At 48.6% G+C, this 19,614-nt stretch overlaps 4 protein-coding genes across 4 annotated transcripts; all 4 read right to left on the bottom strand.

Moving 5' to 3' along the window:
* Positions 1-336: 336 nt before the first annotated feature.
* PCL5 (PHO85 cyclin-5) lies at positions 337-1,710 on the bottom strand (the record flags this gene model as incomplete). Its single annotated transcript, XM_064901617.1, has 2 exons — positions 337-1,549; positions 1,616-1,710. The coding sequence occupies 2 exons, from the start codon at positions 1,708-1,710 to the stop codon at positions 337-339; spliced, it is 1,308 nt and encodes a 435-aa protein (XP_064752693.1).
* A 5,494-nt stretch (positions 1,711-7,204) lies between these two features.
* Positions 7,205-7,857, bottom strand: GNA1 (Glucosamine-phosphate N-acetyltransferase-like protein; the record flags this gene model as incomplete). The annotated part of the gene is made up of 2 exons (XM_064901616.1): positions 7,205-7,596; positions 7,647-7,857. The coding sequence occupies 2 exons, from the start codon at positions 7,855-7,857 to the stop codon at positions 7,205-7,207; spliced, it is 603 nt and encodes a 200-aa protein (XP_064752692.1).
* Positions 7,858-8,250: 393 nt separating this feature from the next.
* On the bottom strand, positions 8,251-9,702 carry LTR64_007293 (uncharacterized protein; the record flags this gene model as incomplete). Its single annotated transcript, XM_064901615.1, has 1 exon — positions 8,251-9,702. The coding sequence occupies one exon, from the start codon at positions 9,700-9,702 to the stop codon at positions 8,251-8,253; it is 1,452 nt and encodes a 483-aa protein (XP_064752691.1).
* A 5,979-nt stretch (positions 9,703-15,681) lies between these two features.
* Positions 15,682-17,959, bottom strand: LTR64_007292 (uncharacterized protein; the record flags this gene model as incomplete). The annotated part of the gene is made up of 2 exons (XM_064901614.1): positions 15,682-15,687; positions 15,743-17,959. The coding sequence occupies 2 exons, from the start codon at positions 17,957-17,959 to the stop codon at positions 15,682-15,684; spliced, it is 2,223 nt and encodes a 740-aa protein (XP_064752690.1).
* Between the last annotated feature and the right edge of the window lie 1,655 nt (positions 17,960-19,614).

The raw sequence follows: 19,614 nt of genomic DNA, 5'->3' as shown, positions 1-19,614 counted from the left end.
TCTGTTACTCAGGAGATTTTCCTGATCAGCTACGTAGATATGAACTCCCATGGCGTCCAATCTTCCTATGACTGGGACCTATGCAGATGCTAATGCCGTCCATCGTGGTCTTATTAAGACCTGGGTGGAGGTTTATGTACATAATAAATGCCGACAAACGAGTCGACGAGATAGTTTTTAACAGTGCCACATAGAGTCATCGGTCGAAGTGGGCGACACAGCTCGACCCACCTCGACGGAATGACTCGGCATATCCACGCAGTTTTATTTGAGAAAGGGCCTAGCCTGAAAGCTTCCGCAAGACAAACGGAATACTCCTCATGAGCATGTTCAGTACTAGCATACTCCATGGATAGTGTCCATCCCTGACAAGCACATCCGTTTGCCTTGCGTGCGTGCTTGGACAGGCTTCCTTGGCTCTGCCCAACACTGAGTAGGTTGTAGTATTTCTTCATTTTCGGTGAGAGTGTTCAGATATGCTCTTGGAATGAAACAGGTCGAGTAGTCGACCTTCCCCGTATTGCCTGAAGCTGTAAAAGCTGCGACGTGTTGAGCAGGATCAGCAAAATCAGTGGACTCGGAATGGGTCCTTTTCATTAGCTGAGTTCTGGGAACCTGCTCCTGACGCGCTGTATTGACGACATGAGTCTTCGAACGTCCCAAAGCTGGTTTCGGTATCGCCCGCGAGAAGACGACACCCTCATCGACAGTACTCGTGTCAATATATAGACCTGCCAGTACTTCCACCGTCCCATGTTTCTTTGCTTCGTCAGCACTAGCGTATCCTTCGTCTAGAACATGCTCGCGAAAAGGATGTTCACCGCGTTTGTGGTCTGGTAGAACCGGCACAACCTGTGGCCCGCCCAGAACGGTCGGTGCAGGATCCACCAATTGCGAACACGGATTCTGTAGTCGAGAAATCGGCGGGCGCCGTGGTCGCTGATTGGTGTACTGCAACATGGCGCGTTGTAACTCATGGCTGACTATGTAACCGTCTTTTGACCCTCCTATGACGTCGATTGCGGCAGGCAGGTTCGTCATCCACGAGGCTGTGGAAGAAATCGACGAAGACCGTGATCGTGGAGCGCACGAAGCTGCATCTGACACGATGCTCTCTGGAGAGGATGTCACCGAGACGGTAGACGGAATCGCATGAGGCATGACTGGAGGAAGGATACATGATCTTGATTCCTGTTCAGAGGAGCGAGGTTTAGGAGGCGGACACCGCTCCAAATTAGCCATAGGACAATGCTTGCGAAAGGCACTGCCTAACGCTGATGTTGATGCACGACATCGCATACTCGGTCTGCTTAGTTGATCATTTGACTTGGGTGTCCAGCAGTTGAGATTGGTTTGTGGTGTAGTCTGAGGTGTTGGAAGGTTTGGGAACACAGGTGGTGGTGGTACAGTCATTTGTGGTGCCGGATGCAGCAGATCCGGTACAGGTTCAAATCGTTTCGCAATTCGTTCGAGACTCGAGGGTTGCGACTGGTCGGCGCTGCTAGTGGTATTCAGGTCTAGGCAGTCAGCAGTAAAAGCGGCCTCAAAGCTGTTTTCGGATACTGGGCGTGACAGATATGGGAAATCTCTAAATGGTGCGACAGACTCAACGTACTGCTGAGTCTTTACTGGACATCTGACAATATCCGTGCGCAACTTCTGGAGATTGACTTTCCACCAGTGCCCAAGTGCCTGGAAATCGTTGCACATGTTTGAAAGAGCACATTGCCTTGGAGGCCTAGTATCTGGTCCTTTAGGAGGGCTATCAGTACCTTCTTTGCAACCAGAGTTCGGATCCATGGATCTGCGACAGACGCTGAGTACAATTTTGCTCCAATTTTCAAAGGTTGCTTTTGGTACATGTAGATCCCAGCCAACTATGCCGAGGAAACGTCGTTCATTCTCGTTGATCTCTTTGAGCGGGAGGCCTGATATTTTGCTCCATGCTCGAGCAGAATAGTTGCGATCTTGCAAATATTTGGATGCTAGAATCAAACTTGTCAGGAACATGCGGCGACCACATTGCATAGCACGACATCCGGATTGTCCGGACTGTCCTGCAGATGTGAGTGGCGGCAGACATTGCTTAAGCAGAATCAGGTAGTAGAGCGCGATTTGAAGAGTTGAATAACTTGTTTTGGATCGGCGGAGAGTCTCTGTGATGAAAACTCGTAATGGCAGTACATTGGAACCAGATGTCGGTACGAACTCCGGTTCCATAGAGCCATTTGTGCACCAAATTGAATTGATGAGGTTGGTGCAGAAGAGCACTATCATGCGCACAATAGCGTCCGTATGATCTGTGTCTCTTCGAAGTTGTGGCGGAGGTACAGCACCAATGGAACGACCTCGACGTCGCCTCTGCGATAAGTCATGATCCGTGCTGGATGCTGGCAATATTTGTGCATGTGGCTCCGCAGGATGTTCGAAACTGACGGGCTGTTGAAAAAGCTGCTGGGGTGGCTTCGGTCTGTAAACAACTTCTTGCTGGAGACGCTGCAGAGGCCTGGTGTTCGCCTTCACAGGTGGGGAAATCCGACTTGGAAGTTTGTACTCGTTTTCGAAGGTAGCAGTCGATGGCGATGAAGCCTCTTGTTTGAGCCATATGCCATTCGAGTCATCTGAGCCATAACTACCTGGCGAGGATACTGATTGGCCTTCTTGACTGTTTGAGCTTTTCGTTGACGTTTGAGAAAGACTATCACAATCGGATCCAAGGTCGGGGTTATATCGAGTTGAGTAGAGATTGAAGTTAGCAATCGTGTCCTCATTGGCCTTCAACAGGTTCACGGTTGAGAAATTCCCATAATGGAAATTGTTCCCGAAGGGTGTGGCTTGGAGCATTCTCTGCTGAAGAGCGAAGATGCTGGCCTTTTGTGTTTGGGTACTAGTGTTTTCGCCGGGTTCTTAGTGTGTAAGAACGAGGTGAAGAAGATTCGAAACGCGGTTTATGTGGTAAGAGTGTTCAAACGCGAAAAAAGAGTGTTGGTCCTTCACCAACCCGTCAAGCAACTCTGTGCTCACCGCTCCGGGCCTCAATTCCGGACGCGGTGAAATCCACCTAGCGATCAGATCTTCAAGAGATCAAGCCACGCGAGGAAACGGTTGTGAATTTGTTGTGCTTATCACCAATGTTGAAAGTCCTCCAGTAAAGCCTCGCGATTACTGAAAGGTCTGGCGACGAGCTGTTGACAGGTGGTTTAGGTTCAAAAAGTTCGTAGCGTGCCAAAACCATAGTTGATGTTTTGACAGAATAATTGAGTGGAGAGTAGAGGTCAAATGACCGAAATAGCAAAAGAGTCAGAGAAGGTGGTGACTCCGGATAAGGCTCTTGCGACTGGGGGTTTAATAAATCAGGTAGGTGTTCGTGGTTACTTGCGCATCTCTTCAAGGAAGGTGTCCTGTATAAACAAAGAGGTGAGATTGAGGAAGCAGGCTGTTCGTCTTTATAGGTGCTCGCCGCGATCGAAAGATGTGTAATGTGGGAGGTACCAGAAGTAGGTGAGGATATTAAGATGTGGGTAGGCTCTACGCCTAGTGAGGATGAGGACTCGGTTGGATGGTCAAGTGTGGTTTCTTGCCTTTGATGCATGGGTCGAGTCAGTTTCTATTCCACAAAACCGTGCCTAAGTAGCTTTTGACTTCACAAGAGTAACCATCATATCGTGCGGATATGTGTCACACTCTGGTACAGCTCGCGGCTTCTTTATCGACTGAATGGACGCACTCACCTTTAGTATTTGGCGCTCGTTTGAGCACTGCGATAAAGCGTTTCGTTCATGATTGTATGATTGTGAGGAGCGCAAGTGCCCACGAGCGTAGGACAGCAAGCGTTCTTATTCGGAGAGTGGCGATGGAGGCGAGGGCTGTGGAGGGCTTCGACTGGCAGTCGCAATGACTCAGTTGGGTCACTTCCTCCGATCGCGCCTAAAAATCGGCCTATTGGCTATGCTCCGGCTCTTGCCACCACATCAATTTTGATAAAACTAGGCAGGAAACAAACAGGCTGCAACGCCCGATTATTCTAACAACTACAAGCACGATTCGCTCTTGCTGTCTCTCCAGATTGAGTAGGTCATTCGCACTGCTGAAGCGACTTCAAATTTTGCGGCAGTCACTTCAAACAATTAGGCCAGGCAATTATGAAAGCACCATGAAGCTGAGTGTGATACAACATCACTGGTCTCACTTTTCCCAGCCTAGCCGACTGTGTTGCCATTTTTCACGAATAATTCACGCTCGTGCCTTTGACGTTACAGGAACCGCATTGTCTGCACATTCCTCAAACTGAACCCAGCCATTGCCTGTACATTCAAGTGTGCCTGGCATGAATCAGCGATAGTCCTACACCACTGTGACGGTGTCCCTTCGGTGGTGGGTAACTATCGAAATGTTACACGAACGTTGCCACTACCAAGAGTATGACTGATGCTGGGCTGACAGAAGCAGGCAGGCAGGACAACGCCATATTTCGGAAAGCGTGACAGCGTCTGCCTGCCCATGAACTGAAGGGGTGGTTGCATGCAACCAGATGACGAAAACGATGAAGGTTGCCTTGGCTGACCAACGAGTGGTCACCTGTATGCATCTGAGAACCAACCTAAGTGCATGAGTCAAACAGGATGTTGCCGTTGTTCAAGAATGGTCACGACGTTAGGGGGGTCGGGCTCTTTGCCGTGCTCGATGAACTCCAATTTCTTCGATGATCATGCCCTGGTTACCGACGCTATTGCTACACTGTCCAATCATCAGCTGTACAATCTTGGCGGTAAGCATGACCTGGAAGTTGTCCATCCTTCCGATTTTGTGCATGCCGAGCCCGTTGAGCACTGCGGCATTTGTAAGCGGAGTTCGGACGTCGTCGTACGAAGCACGCAACATACCTCGCTATACTTCGTACTTGGTGGATATGTTTTTTCGTGCCAAATGAGTGAAAGTGAAGATTGTCCATAATACATACCATTCTCCCGATCTGCCGCATTTTCTGATGCTCGCATATATTGTCCATGCTTGTGCATCTGTAACGCACATCGACGTGCTAGTGATAGCAGACTTGGACCAGCTAGAAATCGTCCCAATTTGTGTACACCAGGTTAAAACCATACATTCCGAGTAATCCTCGTGCCATGGTTCGATTGTGCTTCTTTAATGCTTGTCGTTATCTAGTACTCGATCATCATGGAGAGCTAGACAAGCGAGGTAATGGTGGGCAAGCTTGCTGGCGTCAGTGCTACATCTTTTACATTGCTAGCAGTCCTCCAGTCGGCTCTCGAAGCATTATACTGAACAGCTGCATTGGAGTGCAAAGCCCTGGCTGGCACTAGTCAAAAGGCTCGGAATAATGCATTGTGTCACAGAACAATCCTGCCGTAGCATCAATCAGTAGTGGATAGTCGAATGGAAACTTCCGATCCTAGATCAGATCACATTCGTATTGTCGCGCCAGATACTGGACCTGTAATATGCTAGATTTGCATGCATCCACTGTCCGCTGCCCTTCCGTCAACCTTGCAATCTTCTACAATCCCAAGACCATGAGGCCAGCGGACTCCAGGCCTGTCCATGTTGATCGCTCCATCGACATATGTGTCCTGTGACATCGTTGGATGGTCACTTTTTGAAGGCTACATTTTGAATCGAATAAGCCCAGGGCCTTGATGTTACTGCCGTCCCGACGACTCACACAGACTGCATGCAACCACAATATGGCCATGAATCAAGTCAAGACTATGATCCCCCAAGACAGCCTTGCGCAGTGATAGCTCTATGAGGTACTAAGCAGTGCTGAGTCAATGGTGTGCGGGGCAGGCAGCCGTGTTGGTGAATGGGCGATCAAAGATACGGGCCTCGTGCTTGTCGTCCTCGGCGTTGGGTAGGCTGCAGCATTAGAAATTTCCGTAGTCTCGTGTTCTTTCAGTACAGCTCTTTCGATTAGTCGATGGCGTGCGTGACTTTCTGTGCAATCCATGAATTAAGATAAGCTTCATGATCACATGGTCATCTGAGTAGTGGTACAATCGTGGCCGCAGAATGTTCTGTCAACACTAAAAGTATGGCGTGTAATGGATTTACCGTCACTTCGGTCTCAGCTCCATTATGACTCAAGATGTTGCTCACCCGTTAGCAAGAAGGTATGGTGCAACCGCAAGGTGGACTGTTCATATCGTCAGGACTCGTTTCTTGAGGAAGAGAGACGAGCCTTGAGGCCAGCTCATACACAAACGCGGCAGATGACAGCGGCAGCCGTATAACTTCAACTTGCACAAAGACGGGTTTCTGTCTTACCAAACTCCTGACATGTCTTCGCAGAATCTGGACTCCAGTGAGGTACGAGCATAAGTAGGAGCCACAGCACATAATTTTGTGTTACTGGAAGGTTAGACGTGGTTGGGCAGGAGAGGGCAGGTCCCTTGTGAGTGCCGGTGCTGGGATTGAGACCTTATCACATAAAACAATCTCAAGATCAACATATTATTAGTCTCGCATCCGGCTTGAGTTATGCCATTGGGCCAACGTTCAATCTGTGCAGCGATCGCTGTCAGTATTTGGTGATATAGCGTCCTGTCAGATGTTTGAAGGAAGGTGCATGCATTTATGGACCATGGTGCAGGATATCTGGACACCACAAGGGAAGAGCCTCTGCCAACCCATCGTACAAACCAACATGATCGAATTGTCTTTACGGCATCCCTCCCATGCCACAGTGTGTAATGTCGGTTGGGCTCGGACTTGTGAGGACGAACACTGCGCGATTTTATAGACTGAAGACGACCAAGCTGTTTCTGATAATGTAATTGGCTGCACAAACATGTGGCCGCATTGTTTCGAGCGGCCAGCACGTCGTTCAAGACTTCGAACAATGGTTTGTATACGTGATTCTCAACTTGAAGGCTCACCATTCACGAGCAGTGCACTGCCGACAATGTACTATATTTAACTACGAAGTGTGTATTCTTGCTCGCACGTATACTGATACTATAAAATACTATACCTTCACTGACTCGAGGGTGTTTACGAAAGAGGTGCTGCAACATAGAGGGTATCTAAAGTAGCGAATGGCGATTGAGCTTCGGTAAAAGAGAATGCCTGCGCAAACGCCTGGAAGCTGTCAGCACGAAGTCTCAACGATATGATACCTGGTCTCTTGCAGTCTTGCTCAATATTAACCGCAGGCATTTCATGCTATTTGGCCAGCATAGCTATTTCAATAATAATGCGCCATCTCTAGTCCAGCTCTTTTGAAACCGCACTTGACATAGAAGCCCTCATTGGCCTCGCTACAATCCAAGATGCACTTGTAGCAGCCTACGTTCTCAGCGACGTGATCTAGAGCCTGTATGATTCGTAGACCAAGCTTCTTGCCCTGCTGATTTTTGTCTACAGCAATGTCCTCGATGTGTCCGACCAGACCCATGTTATGGATGAATTTTCGCTCAACAATGACTGCGCCTGTTCCAACGACTCGTGAAGTCGAGTCGCAGATAACGAGGATATAGTAAGTTTCCTTCTGCGAAGAAATAAAGTCGTACCGTTCGGTAAATGCCTGCGCGGAAGGTTCGCCAACAGTGGTAAGGACTCTCAAGCAATCGAGATAGCCTGTAGTCGAGTTCAGTCATGTTCAAACGCGCAGGATCTACTTCACACACCTGTCTTGTAATCGCTCCTCCTCAAAGGTCTGATTGTATAACCCACTTCTTGCAGACTTGCTTTTACTGACGGTGAAATGAGCGAGTCTGAGAACAAATCGGCTTCCTCTGTGCCGTTTGTGGCTGGTGCAATTTGAGATTCCGCTTTCTCTTGTATAACGCCATTTGTGCTTATCTGGGAAGCCTCTGACGGAGTTTGTAGTTCAGCCATGGTTGTGGTTGAAAGATTCCTGCGTGCTTGACCGGGTTCTCTGTAATGGTGAGCTAGGAAAGAATGTGTCGCTTTGAGCCTCCCAGAGGCAAGCCGTGGTCAATGCACAAAGGAAGAGGCCAACAGTCTGTCACAGTGTATGCAAATGCAAGTGACTGAAAATCCGGAGCCTTACACAAAGCACTTCGGCGTGAGCACGCATGTCATGCAGGGTCCAATCTCGAAACAATCGTTAAGATGGCGTTCAGATCATCGCTAAAATTACTGCGGAAGCTGCAGGTACCCGTCCCTGCCGCGATCGCTCAAAATTGAGGCGGATTTCTACACACAGTAATTACGCAGAACATTAAACTTACTCTCCATTCGGGCGAACAGCTTTGCTAATCACCAGGATTACTGGTATTGTGGTTGCAAGAAAGTTATACTTGACGGTGCTTCGTTGTCCAGGCCGCAAACCTCCTTGAACTTTCCAAATTGTTCGCCCTTTTTACGAACCATATCGGCCCATTGGGCAAAGCCAACCGAGTATGCTAGACCTCCACCTTTCATCCTCTTCTCGAGATCAAATACACCATCGTTGATGAACAAACGCACATAAGATCTTCTCAGATTCTTTGCAACTCCGGTATTACTGCAGGTTACCTTCTCAAATATTAGCCTGCCACCCATCGGTACCACATCACTCGTTCTCCATCTCCGTTTATCTTTCCTCTTGTCATTCGGCAAGAAACTCGCATTGCTTGTTTCGTCTAGAATGCCCAACGTAGTGAGTAAAGGAACGATGTCACCGTCATGCACAAAGCTGAAATAAATCCCTCGAGCCGTCTCATTTGCCATCAACGTTGTCGTCGCATTGAGCCACAGCCAGCCCATCGCTCCTGCGAATTCATTGCCAGATCCTGCTCGGTAAAAATGCAGTAGATCACGACCGTACTCAAAGTCTAGCCACTCCTCTTGCGAGAAGATATCACACCATCGACTCGACCCTACAGCTAGGGTCTCAAAGCCACACATCTCCATCATGCTGTAGATCTCGATTGGGGTCAAGGCTAGTCCGCCTGCGTCCTCTTTCAACCGACTGATAATTGGTTCAGTAAAAACATTCTGCCAGACATTTAGTTCACCGTATCCACGATCGTGCCCATAGACCTTATCGTTCATGTACCTTAGGCAAGTCGAGCCTGGCGTGAGAGTATCAGCGCCTCGATCCGTTGTTTCGGGGATAATCACGAGCTGGGCAGAATTGTCTTGTTCCCATTTACTGCCGAAGAAACCGTTGGCAAAATGCTTGGCTGTCTCAATGTCTCTGTGTGAACCACAAGACCACAACTTCGTCGTGCGCTCAGAATCGATGAGCTTGTCATACTGCTTCCGTAGTTTACGTCCGGTATTGGTCGCTTGCACTGTACCTGCATAAGGTCCTTCAGTAGTAAGATTCTCGAAGTCTGGATCGTCAAAGTTGGTAAAATACTTCCAGTCTTTGACGAAATCTAAATTTCCCGACAGTTTGACACCCTTCGCCTGCAGTCTTTGCAACAGTCCTAAATGGCGAGCCCCTGCATTTACAGTAGGGAAGCGCTCTGCATGCCGGGACATCATGTGAACCTGTTCGACTTCACATTTCAGCGGTAGTCGAGTCACGTCACCTTCTGGCGTTCGTGGAATCCAGGGGCCATTTCCGCCAAGATGGTAGAACAGATCCCATTCCTGTTGTGAGTATATGCCAGAGCAGACTGTTGCTAGAATTGATGGATAACAGATCGTTTGTTGTACCCACGGGAAGTTATAGAGCACGAAAAAGAACGCTAGGAACGTAACGGCGACAACGACCACGCGCAAAACCATTCTGCGCTGGGTAATTGTGAGATACATTTACTTTCAGGTCGGTTTCGTATCTGCATCACCACACACAAATCTGAATGAACTTTGCAGGGAAGATGTTCTGTTGTGGTGCAAGAAGCGGATCGTATGAAATACAGGATGTAATGATGTAACGTATCGAAATTACCGTATTTGGTATTATCGATCATTCAAGTCCAACTCACCTACAGTACAGTCTTTGCTTTTCAGAAATCTGACGTTAGCGCCACAATTGAAATTGCAAGTCGTGCGATGGATGCTCGTCGTACATCATCTTGATTGTTTGCGAACTATTGTTGGCCGGTAAACGGGTTGTTCCTCGACAGGGGACGCTGCAGCGTATGACTGCCAACACCTTCAGGATTTGAGGCAATGGCGTGCACAACCCAATGAGAGGTAACAGAGTAGGACGCCCAGTGCTTACTCTCTAACAAGAGGGTCGGCATACAGGCTTAGCGTAAGAGATACCTGAAAGATCTGCAGGGGTCAGATGCAAAGGCTGAGCTGTACTGTACATCCCATCATCAGCGAGTATGACTACACTTATACCAAGCATAATCATCGTCCAGATCTGGCACACCCGATGGAGTACGCTTCAAACAGGAACAAATGTACAAAGCGGGCGTGCTTGACCGATTGCAATCTTAGCTAGAGTGTATGCACACACAGCCGATGGACTTCCCAAAGAATTATGCTTCGGTGAAGCCTTGTGAAGCCCAGGAAATGCAACCTGGAGGCGTGAGCCCTAAGCTCTCTTGGGCTTCTAGGATGGGGATCTGACTTGTACCGAGTCACTTTGTTAGGAAATATCACTCTGACGATCTACAAAGCATGAATACCATAGACCTCCAGCTCCTGAGCTCGCTTCTTTATCTATGGTACGCACAATCAACCAAGCTTGCTTCGTCGAGGTTTACACTCAAAAACAGCAGAGTACGACAAAGAATGGACAAGAAAGAGGAGAAGAAAGATATAGTACGTGACGTTCTGCTTTGACCATTGGTGATGACCCCAACGACGGGAGGACTCCGAACAGTGGTTTGCAAGATCTTGCATGAAGCTTTGACTATCGTTAGAGAGCAACTCCGAGGAATTGATATTGTCACAGCATTCTGTCTCCAAGACCCGTCGCTTTGACATACGTGGCTTGCACTTACACACCGGACGTTCTTTTGATTTCCACTTGTGCCGGCCTATCAAGCCACAGCCTTCACCAGCGCACCCGTGATTAAGAGAAGATCTTGTAGTGAACACTGCGTCAACAGCACTATCAGCAATGGGGTATTGCCGACGGACTTGTACTCCGGATGCGTCACAGTGGCTTTTGTGGAACAGATGCGTACATTCGTTCTAGCCCAAGGGACGAAGTAAGAAACATACAGTCTTGTGTGTAGCACCAATACAATTTGCCCTGACTCAGGCATGGGACAAATACCTACGAGTACTAGTAAGTACTTTCGGGGAAGGAGCAATTTGAGGCAAGAACGGGCGCTTGCCTTTTGCCCGAAGCGTCTGGCGAATTGCGGGTCGCAATCCGATCAGAAGCCTGTCGCCAATTTAGGTTGAAGCCAAATCACATTGGGCTTAGCTGAGAGTGACTACGACCCGTGTCTGCGCGGTCGAACACTTCCAAGGTTGACGAGATGTGGCATCGCCATGCTTGACTGGCATCAACACCAGACGACACACCGAGTACGCTGATCAACCGTCGACCATATTGGTTAGCAACCTCAGACATAGAACTATCAAATCGGCAAAATCTCTATGAGTACGTGATTGGAGAGCAGGATAAGCTTTGATATACTCTAGGGTGCCTTCGTGGTAGCACGAAAAAGACTACGGTACGATCGAATCAAACTAGTCCGGTGACCGCCACTCCAGAGCTGGATGACACCATGGCTGTCGCTTGTCTTTACTGGTTGATGTCCTTGGCTTTCCACGTTGAGGGCGCCTCTACAGGTACCTTACGGCGTCTGCAATCTCCTTATGTTTGCACGATAAGAGTATGACTATTCTGCGCCCTCTGATATCACGACTGCTCCGTGGACAACTAAAATGGCCACGACGTAAGTTGTCTGGTCCTATCACGACCTAATAGGAAGAAAAGCTCCAGCGTGCTCGCTAACAAAGAGCTATTGACGCGCAAACTTCCTGCTTACCAGCCGAAGTCTAGCCGTTCAACGGTTTCACTCTCAGGCGATCTTGTTAGGTTGTGTTCACCTTCTGTCTGTTTAGCATGAATTATGCTTGAGCTACTGATGGTCTTCGTCGGCAACAGACAATGGCACGTGCTGGTCACTCCACAACATATAAACTTTCAGGAAGCAATGACACGCCAGGACGCTTTCGGACCTTGTATCCTTCAAAGCCACGGCATAACAGAGAGGCGTTTTCTGTTCCGTGTCACAATGTCATTATACGTCTATACGTTGAGGCTGTTCTCACTCGGACTGCTTGTCAAGACGTTGAGAGCACTTTACATTGTGTCTGTTGTTGCTGGATCATGAACACGTGACTGACAGACTATGTACCTGTTTGCAAAGTATATCGCTCTGAGTTCAAACTCACGGAGCATGAAGTCTTGCTAGTACTTCCGAGGTTTAGTCTGAAAGAAGTACCAGGTAAGAACCATAAATCTTACACCCCTCGTTACGCTTTTTGAGCGCTGCGATTGGTGACGATTCTAGTGCTGGAATAGGACGTACGTTCGAGATCCCCGACAGTCAAATGCTACTCCATCGCATTAGCGAAGCACAAAGCCGACGTCGGGTTGTCAGGCTATCACCGTCCCTGTCGCGTATAAATACGAGTACTGTACAGCCACAAGCGCGGCCAGGTTGCGGATTTGCAGCTAACACTTTGGCCAAACATTCAAGATGATCTGCAATGTCCGCATGATGGTCTCGCCGAGGAAATAATGGCCCGAACTTACACTGCCAAGAGTGGAAAGCCTTGCAAGATCGAAGCTCTAGACCATCTACCTCTGGACATTATTGCAGCTGCTTCTAAATACCATGTGTCTAATGATTCTGATTCCGCTTCCGCTTCACGGGATGCTACAGCTGCGCTGACTCGAAAATGTATGATGAGTGATCCCAAAGCACATTCAGAAATGCCACCAGCGCCTGGGCTGCAGCTACCAAAAAACGACTCCAAGCTAGCAGGGGATACGCCCCACAGCACATTGCACAGCGACTGTCAGGGCTCATCTCAAGGCTTCTAACTTTTCCCTATGGGTGCGAGTCATGCTAAAGAGTTGTGCGGTCATTGAAAGATGTCAGACCAGCACCGCCTACAGTACTTGGCTGAGCTCTTAGATTTGACTAGCACGAACTTTCTACGCTTTGCTACCATATTGATAGGCCAATCGTAAGTACTTCTGTACGTAGGGTAGCTTGAGGAATGGTGAGGACGAAGTGACTGGGGACATCGAAATGAAAGTTCGTGCTAACTGACTAGCCAGCATTCGATCAAACACTGTAGCACCAAACGTGGACTACGCACAAATCAGTGCTTCTATGATGCGAGTTGACCACTCTCTTCACGCCCCTCCATGCAATACGGTAAGCTGCTTCAGTCTTCCAAACATCATCCCACACAATGTAACAAGCATTGCTCGTTACAGATGCAACCACCTGCCTCGATAGAACACGTACAATCAGCAAAACGAATTGTTTCGGCTGCTTCGACCGCCTTGATCTCGAGGCGGCTGGACGTCGGGCTTTGTTTTGTCATCTCCCACGTCTTCGAGGTTATAGGTAGCCATCGAGAACTCAAAATTCAAGACGTCGCAGCTTCATGCCCTGTTGAGCGCATTCAAATGTGTACTGAGCGTCTTCTACCATTGCAAGAGTTTTGTCGCAGAAGTCTTGCAGAACAATTTGCTGTTTACAACGACTTGAAGGACTCTCTGAGAACATAGCTCTGTGCTTTTGTACTCTTGACTCAATGCGACTGCCGGGGCGTTGGGTCAACAGGGACGTGAGTGAAACACAAAGTCATTCAATACTTCTCTTGGATAAGGTCGGACGATTCTGTGGCATAGACTCGTTGAATGGACGCCGGTGTTGAGTTGCCCATATCACATAAACTGGCGATCAGTCCACAAGTCAGGCTTGATCGTAGGATCTGACGTACACTCACTGCGTTCGACTGCACCACCCAGAAGCGAACCTTAATAGCGAAATGTCGTCGGTCGACCCTACTCCTCATGCAGAGAACGATGCTGCATCGGCTTCTGGCAGTGATAGCAGAAAGCGGAACAAACTTGGGTACCATCGGACAGCATTGGCTTGTGGTAAGGGGATCCTAACGACGTTATAGAATCCGTATTGACGTTGCTTCCGCAGGGCACTGTCGTAGACGCAAGATACGCTGTATACCATCTCCTGAAGCTGACGAAGTTCGGTGCCAAAATTGCATACGGTTGCAAAAGAATTGTCAATTCTATCCAGTAGACCAGAACCCCGTGAGCACAAGGACATCACAGTCCGATTCTAGAGCAGATGACACCACAACTGAGTCGTTCACGGAACACGCTTCGACCTCACCAGACCTCCCTTCGAACAGTATAACCACCGCCCTCGACATGGCGAGCACAAGAGACCAAAGACCTTATCATGGAGCTTGGCAAAGCAGTATCGATGTGCGACAAGGTATGGTTCATGTGCTTGAGTTATGCTGGGCAAAATAAATTGACTGCGCGAAGTGACGCCGACCAATGCCGCGAACTGGCATCCATCAATGCAAGCGCGAATACAGACACAATCTCCCAGGCAAGAGTCTCAAGCAGCACATCCAGCAACTGGCTTCTGGGCTCGGAACAATGAACCAGGGGCTCTAATTTACAATCAACAACCATACCACCACACCCCCAATCCTGCGTCATATGAGCAACATACTCATCCTCTCTATAGCGACCTCAATCTGCACCAATCACAGCATCACTTACCGCAACAACAAGACTTCAACACCATTCCCGAAAGCATGGTACAGTCACCCCATGCTTATACACAATTCCATACCCACCGCGCACCACTTTTACGCAGCATGACAATGCCAGCCACGTACAATCAGCCAAGCAGTAACATGAGTATGGACGATCCCTCGAATGCACCTTTTGTATACGCAGGCAGTCAAAATGCGTTAGCTCAGCCACTTTCGATGAATGCGATGCAAGACCCGAACTTATGGGCGATGCAGGACCAGCAATCGCAGATGTTTGGTCCAGGCCATCCGCCTCCACAGAACGACAGAAGATACAGCGAACATCCCAGCTGAGAAATGGTGGGCTACATATGACTTGATATTTACTCAAAAGCAGTTTTGGAAGACGAAGTGTACACCCTCAGCCTCAGGCGAATCTCGCATAATACTATAGAAGATGCACCACACATTCGCAAAGGCTCTTCGTTCACAACAAAAAAGCACAATATAAGCCTCAGTGCAGAAGAACTGCTTCGGCAGTGGGAACTTTGGCGCAAGTTGATCTTGTCAAGAGGATCAATTCACAAGATGAGGCAGATCTCAACTGACAGGACCGGAAGTCTTCATCTGCCCCCATCTGGTATGTATGAAACTTACGCGGTCATTACAACAAAAAGTCTTTTTCAAGAACAACAGTCATGGATTGTCCATAACACCGTTTCGTCGACGTTTCAGTCAAAACCTGAGGACGTCCGTGGCAGCCACGTTTAGTAAGACTTCAACTTTGTTCGTGTAGAGCAGCATATGTCCTGGCAAATGTTCCGTGACAGCCACTCACGCCCTGACCACGTTTCGCAACTCCAAGAAACTGGACTCAGATTAAGCGATGCTTACAGGTCCGATGTTTCAACTCAAATAAAAACGTATTCCAGCTCGTCATGTTGAACCAGTCTGGACACGCCATGAGCGTAGGAAGTAGATATGTCATTTGGTATATCTTCAAGTCGCGAAATGTATGTGCAGCACCCTGGACTAAATCTAATGCTGTACGATATCAAAATGGTTGTGCATCAACACAAGTGTCAACAACACTATTCACCACGATAGTATCTTCGTCCTCATCGTCGCCCTCCTCCTCCTCCTCCTCCTCCTCTTCCTCCTGCCGGATCCTGTCTTGCTTCTTGCGCAAGAAGTCCTTCATAAACTGGCGACCTCTTCTCTCAGAACCAACCTCTTCTGCACTTTGCAGCACACTTCTTCTGCGGCCCACCCCGACAAATTTCCCCTCTGTGTCAAAGACATGTTTTCTAGGCTTTGTCGTGGTTCTCACGCTATAAACAAGTCTACAATGCAGAGCTTGCAACGCATCCTTTGCTTTTGTTCTGTGCATATGGCTTGCACCGGTATCTGCGATAGAAACGAAGAGGGAATGGATAGTGTCCGAAAGGGAATCGACATCAGCATTGAAATCATTTTCGTCACTACGACTGGCGAAGGTGGAAGGAGGATAGCCGTCAGCGATAGTGGCGTCAAGAAGGGTGGTCAGGCAGGTCAAATTGCGATAATCCTCTGCTGTCGTTAAAGTTGAGCTTGGATCCTTAGGTGCAAAATGTGGAGATTTTGAGACATACGTGGCCAGGAAACTCAGTGAAGGTTGAGCTATGAATTTTCGCGCTCGCTTGGAGCCGAGGGAGAAGCTTGCTGCGAGGCAGAGACGTAACTGAGCCACTGTTGAAGTGGTTGGGGTGAAATGGCGCAGAAATTGCGTTTGCAGGGCTGGCTCAGTAAGATTTTCTGCAAGGTCCGAAAGGAGGCGCTCGTGGACGTGGTTTCGGGAGGCAGGATCGGGGAGACTGGCAATCCGCTGAAGAAGATCTTCGACAACTTCGCATATTTGGTTGTTATCCATGACAACGTCATCAAGAGCAAGTCGGGACAGGGTCGAGCATAACTTGCTAAGTGTCACAAAATCCATGTCCCGACATATCGCAGCAAAAGTCCTGAGAACTTTAAGCAAAGGCTTGAACTCTTGCTGTCTAAAGGGGCGCCTAGCTTGCGCGTGTGATCTTATTGGCGAGGCATCTTGAAGGGCTTCCGGCTTTGCACCCAGCATTGAAAACGCACTATGTACGTCGCTGGGTGTGACGTTAGCTCGTGTCCATTGTGAGCTAGCAATTGATAGACAGTTCAAGTACGACTCCTGCAATTCGTCTTGCACCTCCGTGAGCGCGGAATCGAATGTCCATTGGAGTGCTTCGTCGGAAAGAGCACCGCTTTCAGTAAGGTCTGCCATCAAACCCGACAGGTAGGCACGATTTTGAGAGTCCACATCTTCGGGTTTCCACATTGAAGCCGGGATATCTTCCTTCGGGAACACGACCTTCTTGCTTCTCCTTTTTGTTGAAGCTCGTGGACCTAAACGGTCGAAAAAAGAAAAGACTCTTTCACCCGCCAAGACCTCTGTACGGTCGACAGCGTCCACCAGCCGCTCAAGATCCTTAGTTGTGGCGCCACCGTCGTCTCCTTTTAGGATAGCCGCAAGCATCTTCTTGTCGCGTTCGGCCTCTCTCATAGCTTCAACCTCTTTCGCAGAAGTTTCCACTTCAGCATTTGCCTCGGCCATCCGTTTCTGTGCCTCCCTATCCTTGACCTCTTCAGCAAATATAGACGACATGCTCAATGAATTTGCTTGATCAGTCCTTTTCAGTTGTCTGATCTTCTGTCTTCTTGCTGCCGTATCTGAGAGTCCTCCGGTGAACATGCTGAGTAGCCATGTGCCCTCCTCTTCCGCGGTCATGGCTTTGTCATTTTTAGAAGAGCTCGCGTGCGCAGTAGTCTTCTTTTTCCGGCTGAATATCTCCGTGAGATCCTCAAGTGAATCATCGGAGTCGGAATCGAGTACAACAAGTAGTTTGTCATCTTTTACCACTCGACGACTAGAGTTGGGGACGTTAGAAACAGAGAAAGAGGAAGATAGGTTTGGCGAATTCACACGTTCCTGCGTCGATGGCTCTACAGGCGTAGGCTGTTGAGCAGGTGTAGGTAATTTGCTGGAGGGACTTCGTATTGATATCGAGATACGCCTGTCGCTTCTTGGTGTAGTCACAGAGCGACTCGCTGATCGGGATGGTGCGTGTCTCGATTTGCGAGTATCGTGCTTGACAGTGCGTATACTGGAAGGTGTAGCAGGAGCATTTGTGTTTATGTCCAGGACTATTGTATCATGGTCTGGTTCAGGTGTTGGCCGTTTCTTCGGTAGCATTTGTCCGCGCGACCGGAAGAAGTCGACAATATTGAAGTCACGAGACTGCGACATGACTATAGGAGTAACGGGAAACCAATGACTGAACCTCCATGATCAGCTTAACATATTTGAAAACATGATGAACCACGCAACTCCAAAATACAATACTAGTAGTTTCAAGACGCGCTTGATCGCGTTCCGGAATCGTGCTAACTGCTCCGGAGGACGCGCTCTAAGTTGTACTTGCCGATGCAACCCTCAGGCACTAAAACAACAGAATGAATAGCAGCCTTGATGCCTGAGACGCGAAGCTCTACGTCTTCCTCCACAATCACGCTCACGATTCTACTGAGAACCCTGATCGTCATTCGCGTTTAGAAGAATATTCAGGCATTTAATACAATCTCACAATGAAATCTTACTACTACTGTGAGCTTAAGGATAAGATGTCCACCTTACAGCAAATACAAGCTCTAGCGACCATGCCGATTCCCCACGAACCAGCACTCCAGTTCTTGCCTTTATTGTGGGGCACAAAAGAACAAAGGGGGATTGCCATGGTTGCTACAAAGCAACAAAGGATGCGCAGGCGTGATGTATTATGAACCAGTGTCTTGCCGTTGATACTCTTTGTGAAAATATCCCAGATATGTCTGATTAAGTCGAAGAGACTAAACTGCAATTATGTATATTATGATCACATCCTGGATGACATGATCCACAGAAAGCTAAGTCCTCTCGTCTTATTACTTACTATACCGAAACTCTTTGACATTATGCACTGTCTGTTTGGCTGTGGCCCTCATCACGAGCAGCGGGAGAATCACAGGCGGGAGGCACTTAGAGAACGCATGCTTCGTCAGGCTCATGAAGACAGAGCGCATTGTCGAGTGGAGACCACCTCTAGTAACCACGAATATGGTCGTGCTGGCCACGATCATGCTTTATCTCATCGTCAGGCTACGTCTACTCATCAACGACAGTCCCGCGGAGAACATTACCATCGACTACATGATTCTCCTATAACGAGAAGGCGTACGGTCACTAGTCGAACCCACCAACATGGCCTTCCCAACGTATTCAATTCAGCTACAGAAAGCACTTGCGGTTCGTCAGTCTCAACAGCCTTCCCAGAAGAGGCCCGATTTAGTCAATCGCCACAACATGGAACAGCTCAGGTAATATCTGCCACTCCAGGTTGGCATCAACATCGTTGGGAGCGAGTGATGCCGGACATTGCTGTAAGTCCGATACCTGGAACACGTCGAAGACATTCAAGTACAACCCGTGAGGATAGTTCTCGACTTACTTACTACAGCAGACAACCATCTCGTTACGTGTCTCCAGCCCTGCAACCGTATGGTGCCGAGAATTCGAGACATAGGAGAACCGGTGGTGGTGGACGTTACGATAGCAGACCACCTCAGCCCGTCGGGCATTGCCCACCTGGCTGGATCTGAACTATGACATATGCTCAATGTGGCTACGACCTTACAAGGCTTCCAACCGTGCAGGAATGCATGACAACTGATATGTTTTGGATGTGCAAATACATGAGTCCTCTGTTATGCGATCGTTCCAGTAGGTGTTCAATAGCGTTGCTAACACATTCCTCTTGTCAGCTACCATTTTCTTCAAAGGTCACAGCCCTTGAGTCATAGCTCTTTCCATTGACTTGTTCTGAATATTTTGCAGAGCCACCAACAGGCATTTTCCTCCGTTTGTGC

The sequence above is a fragment of the Lithohypha guttulata genome, assembly GCF_036872675.1.
Source record: "Lithohypha guttulata strain CCFEE 5908 chromosome Unknown scaffold_5, whole genome shotgun sequence".
In the NCBI taxonomy this organism is placed as follows: Eukaryota; Fungi; Ascomycota; class Eurotiomycetes; order Chaetothyriales; family Trichomeriaceae; genus Lithohypha; species Lithohypha guttulata.
The sequence above is the reverse complement of the archived record's forward strand: the minus strand, read 5'-3'. Positions and strand labels throughout refer to the sequence as shown.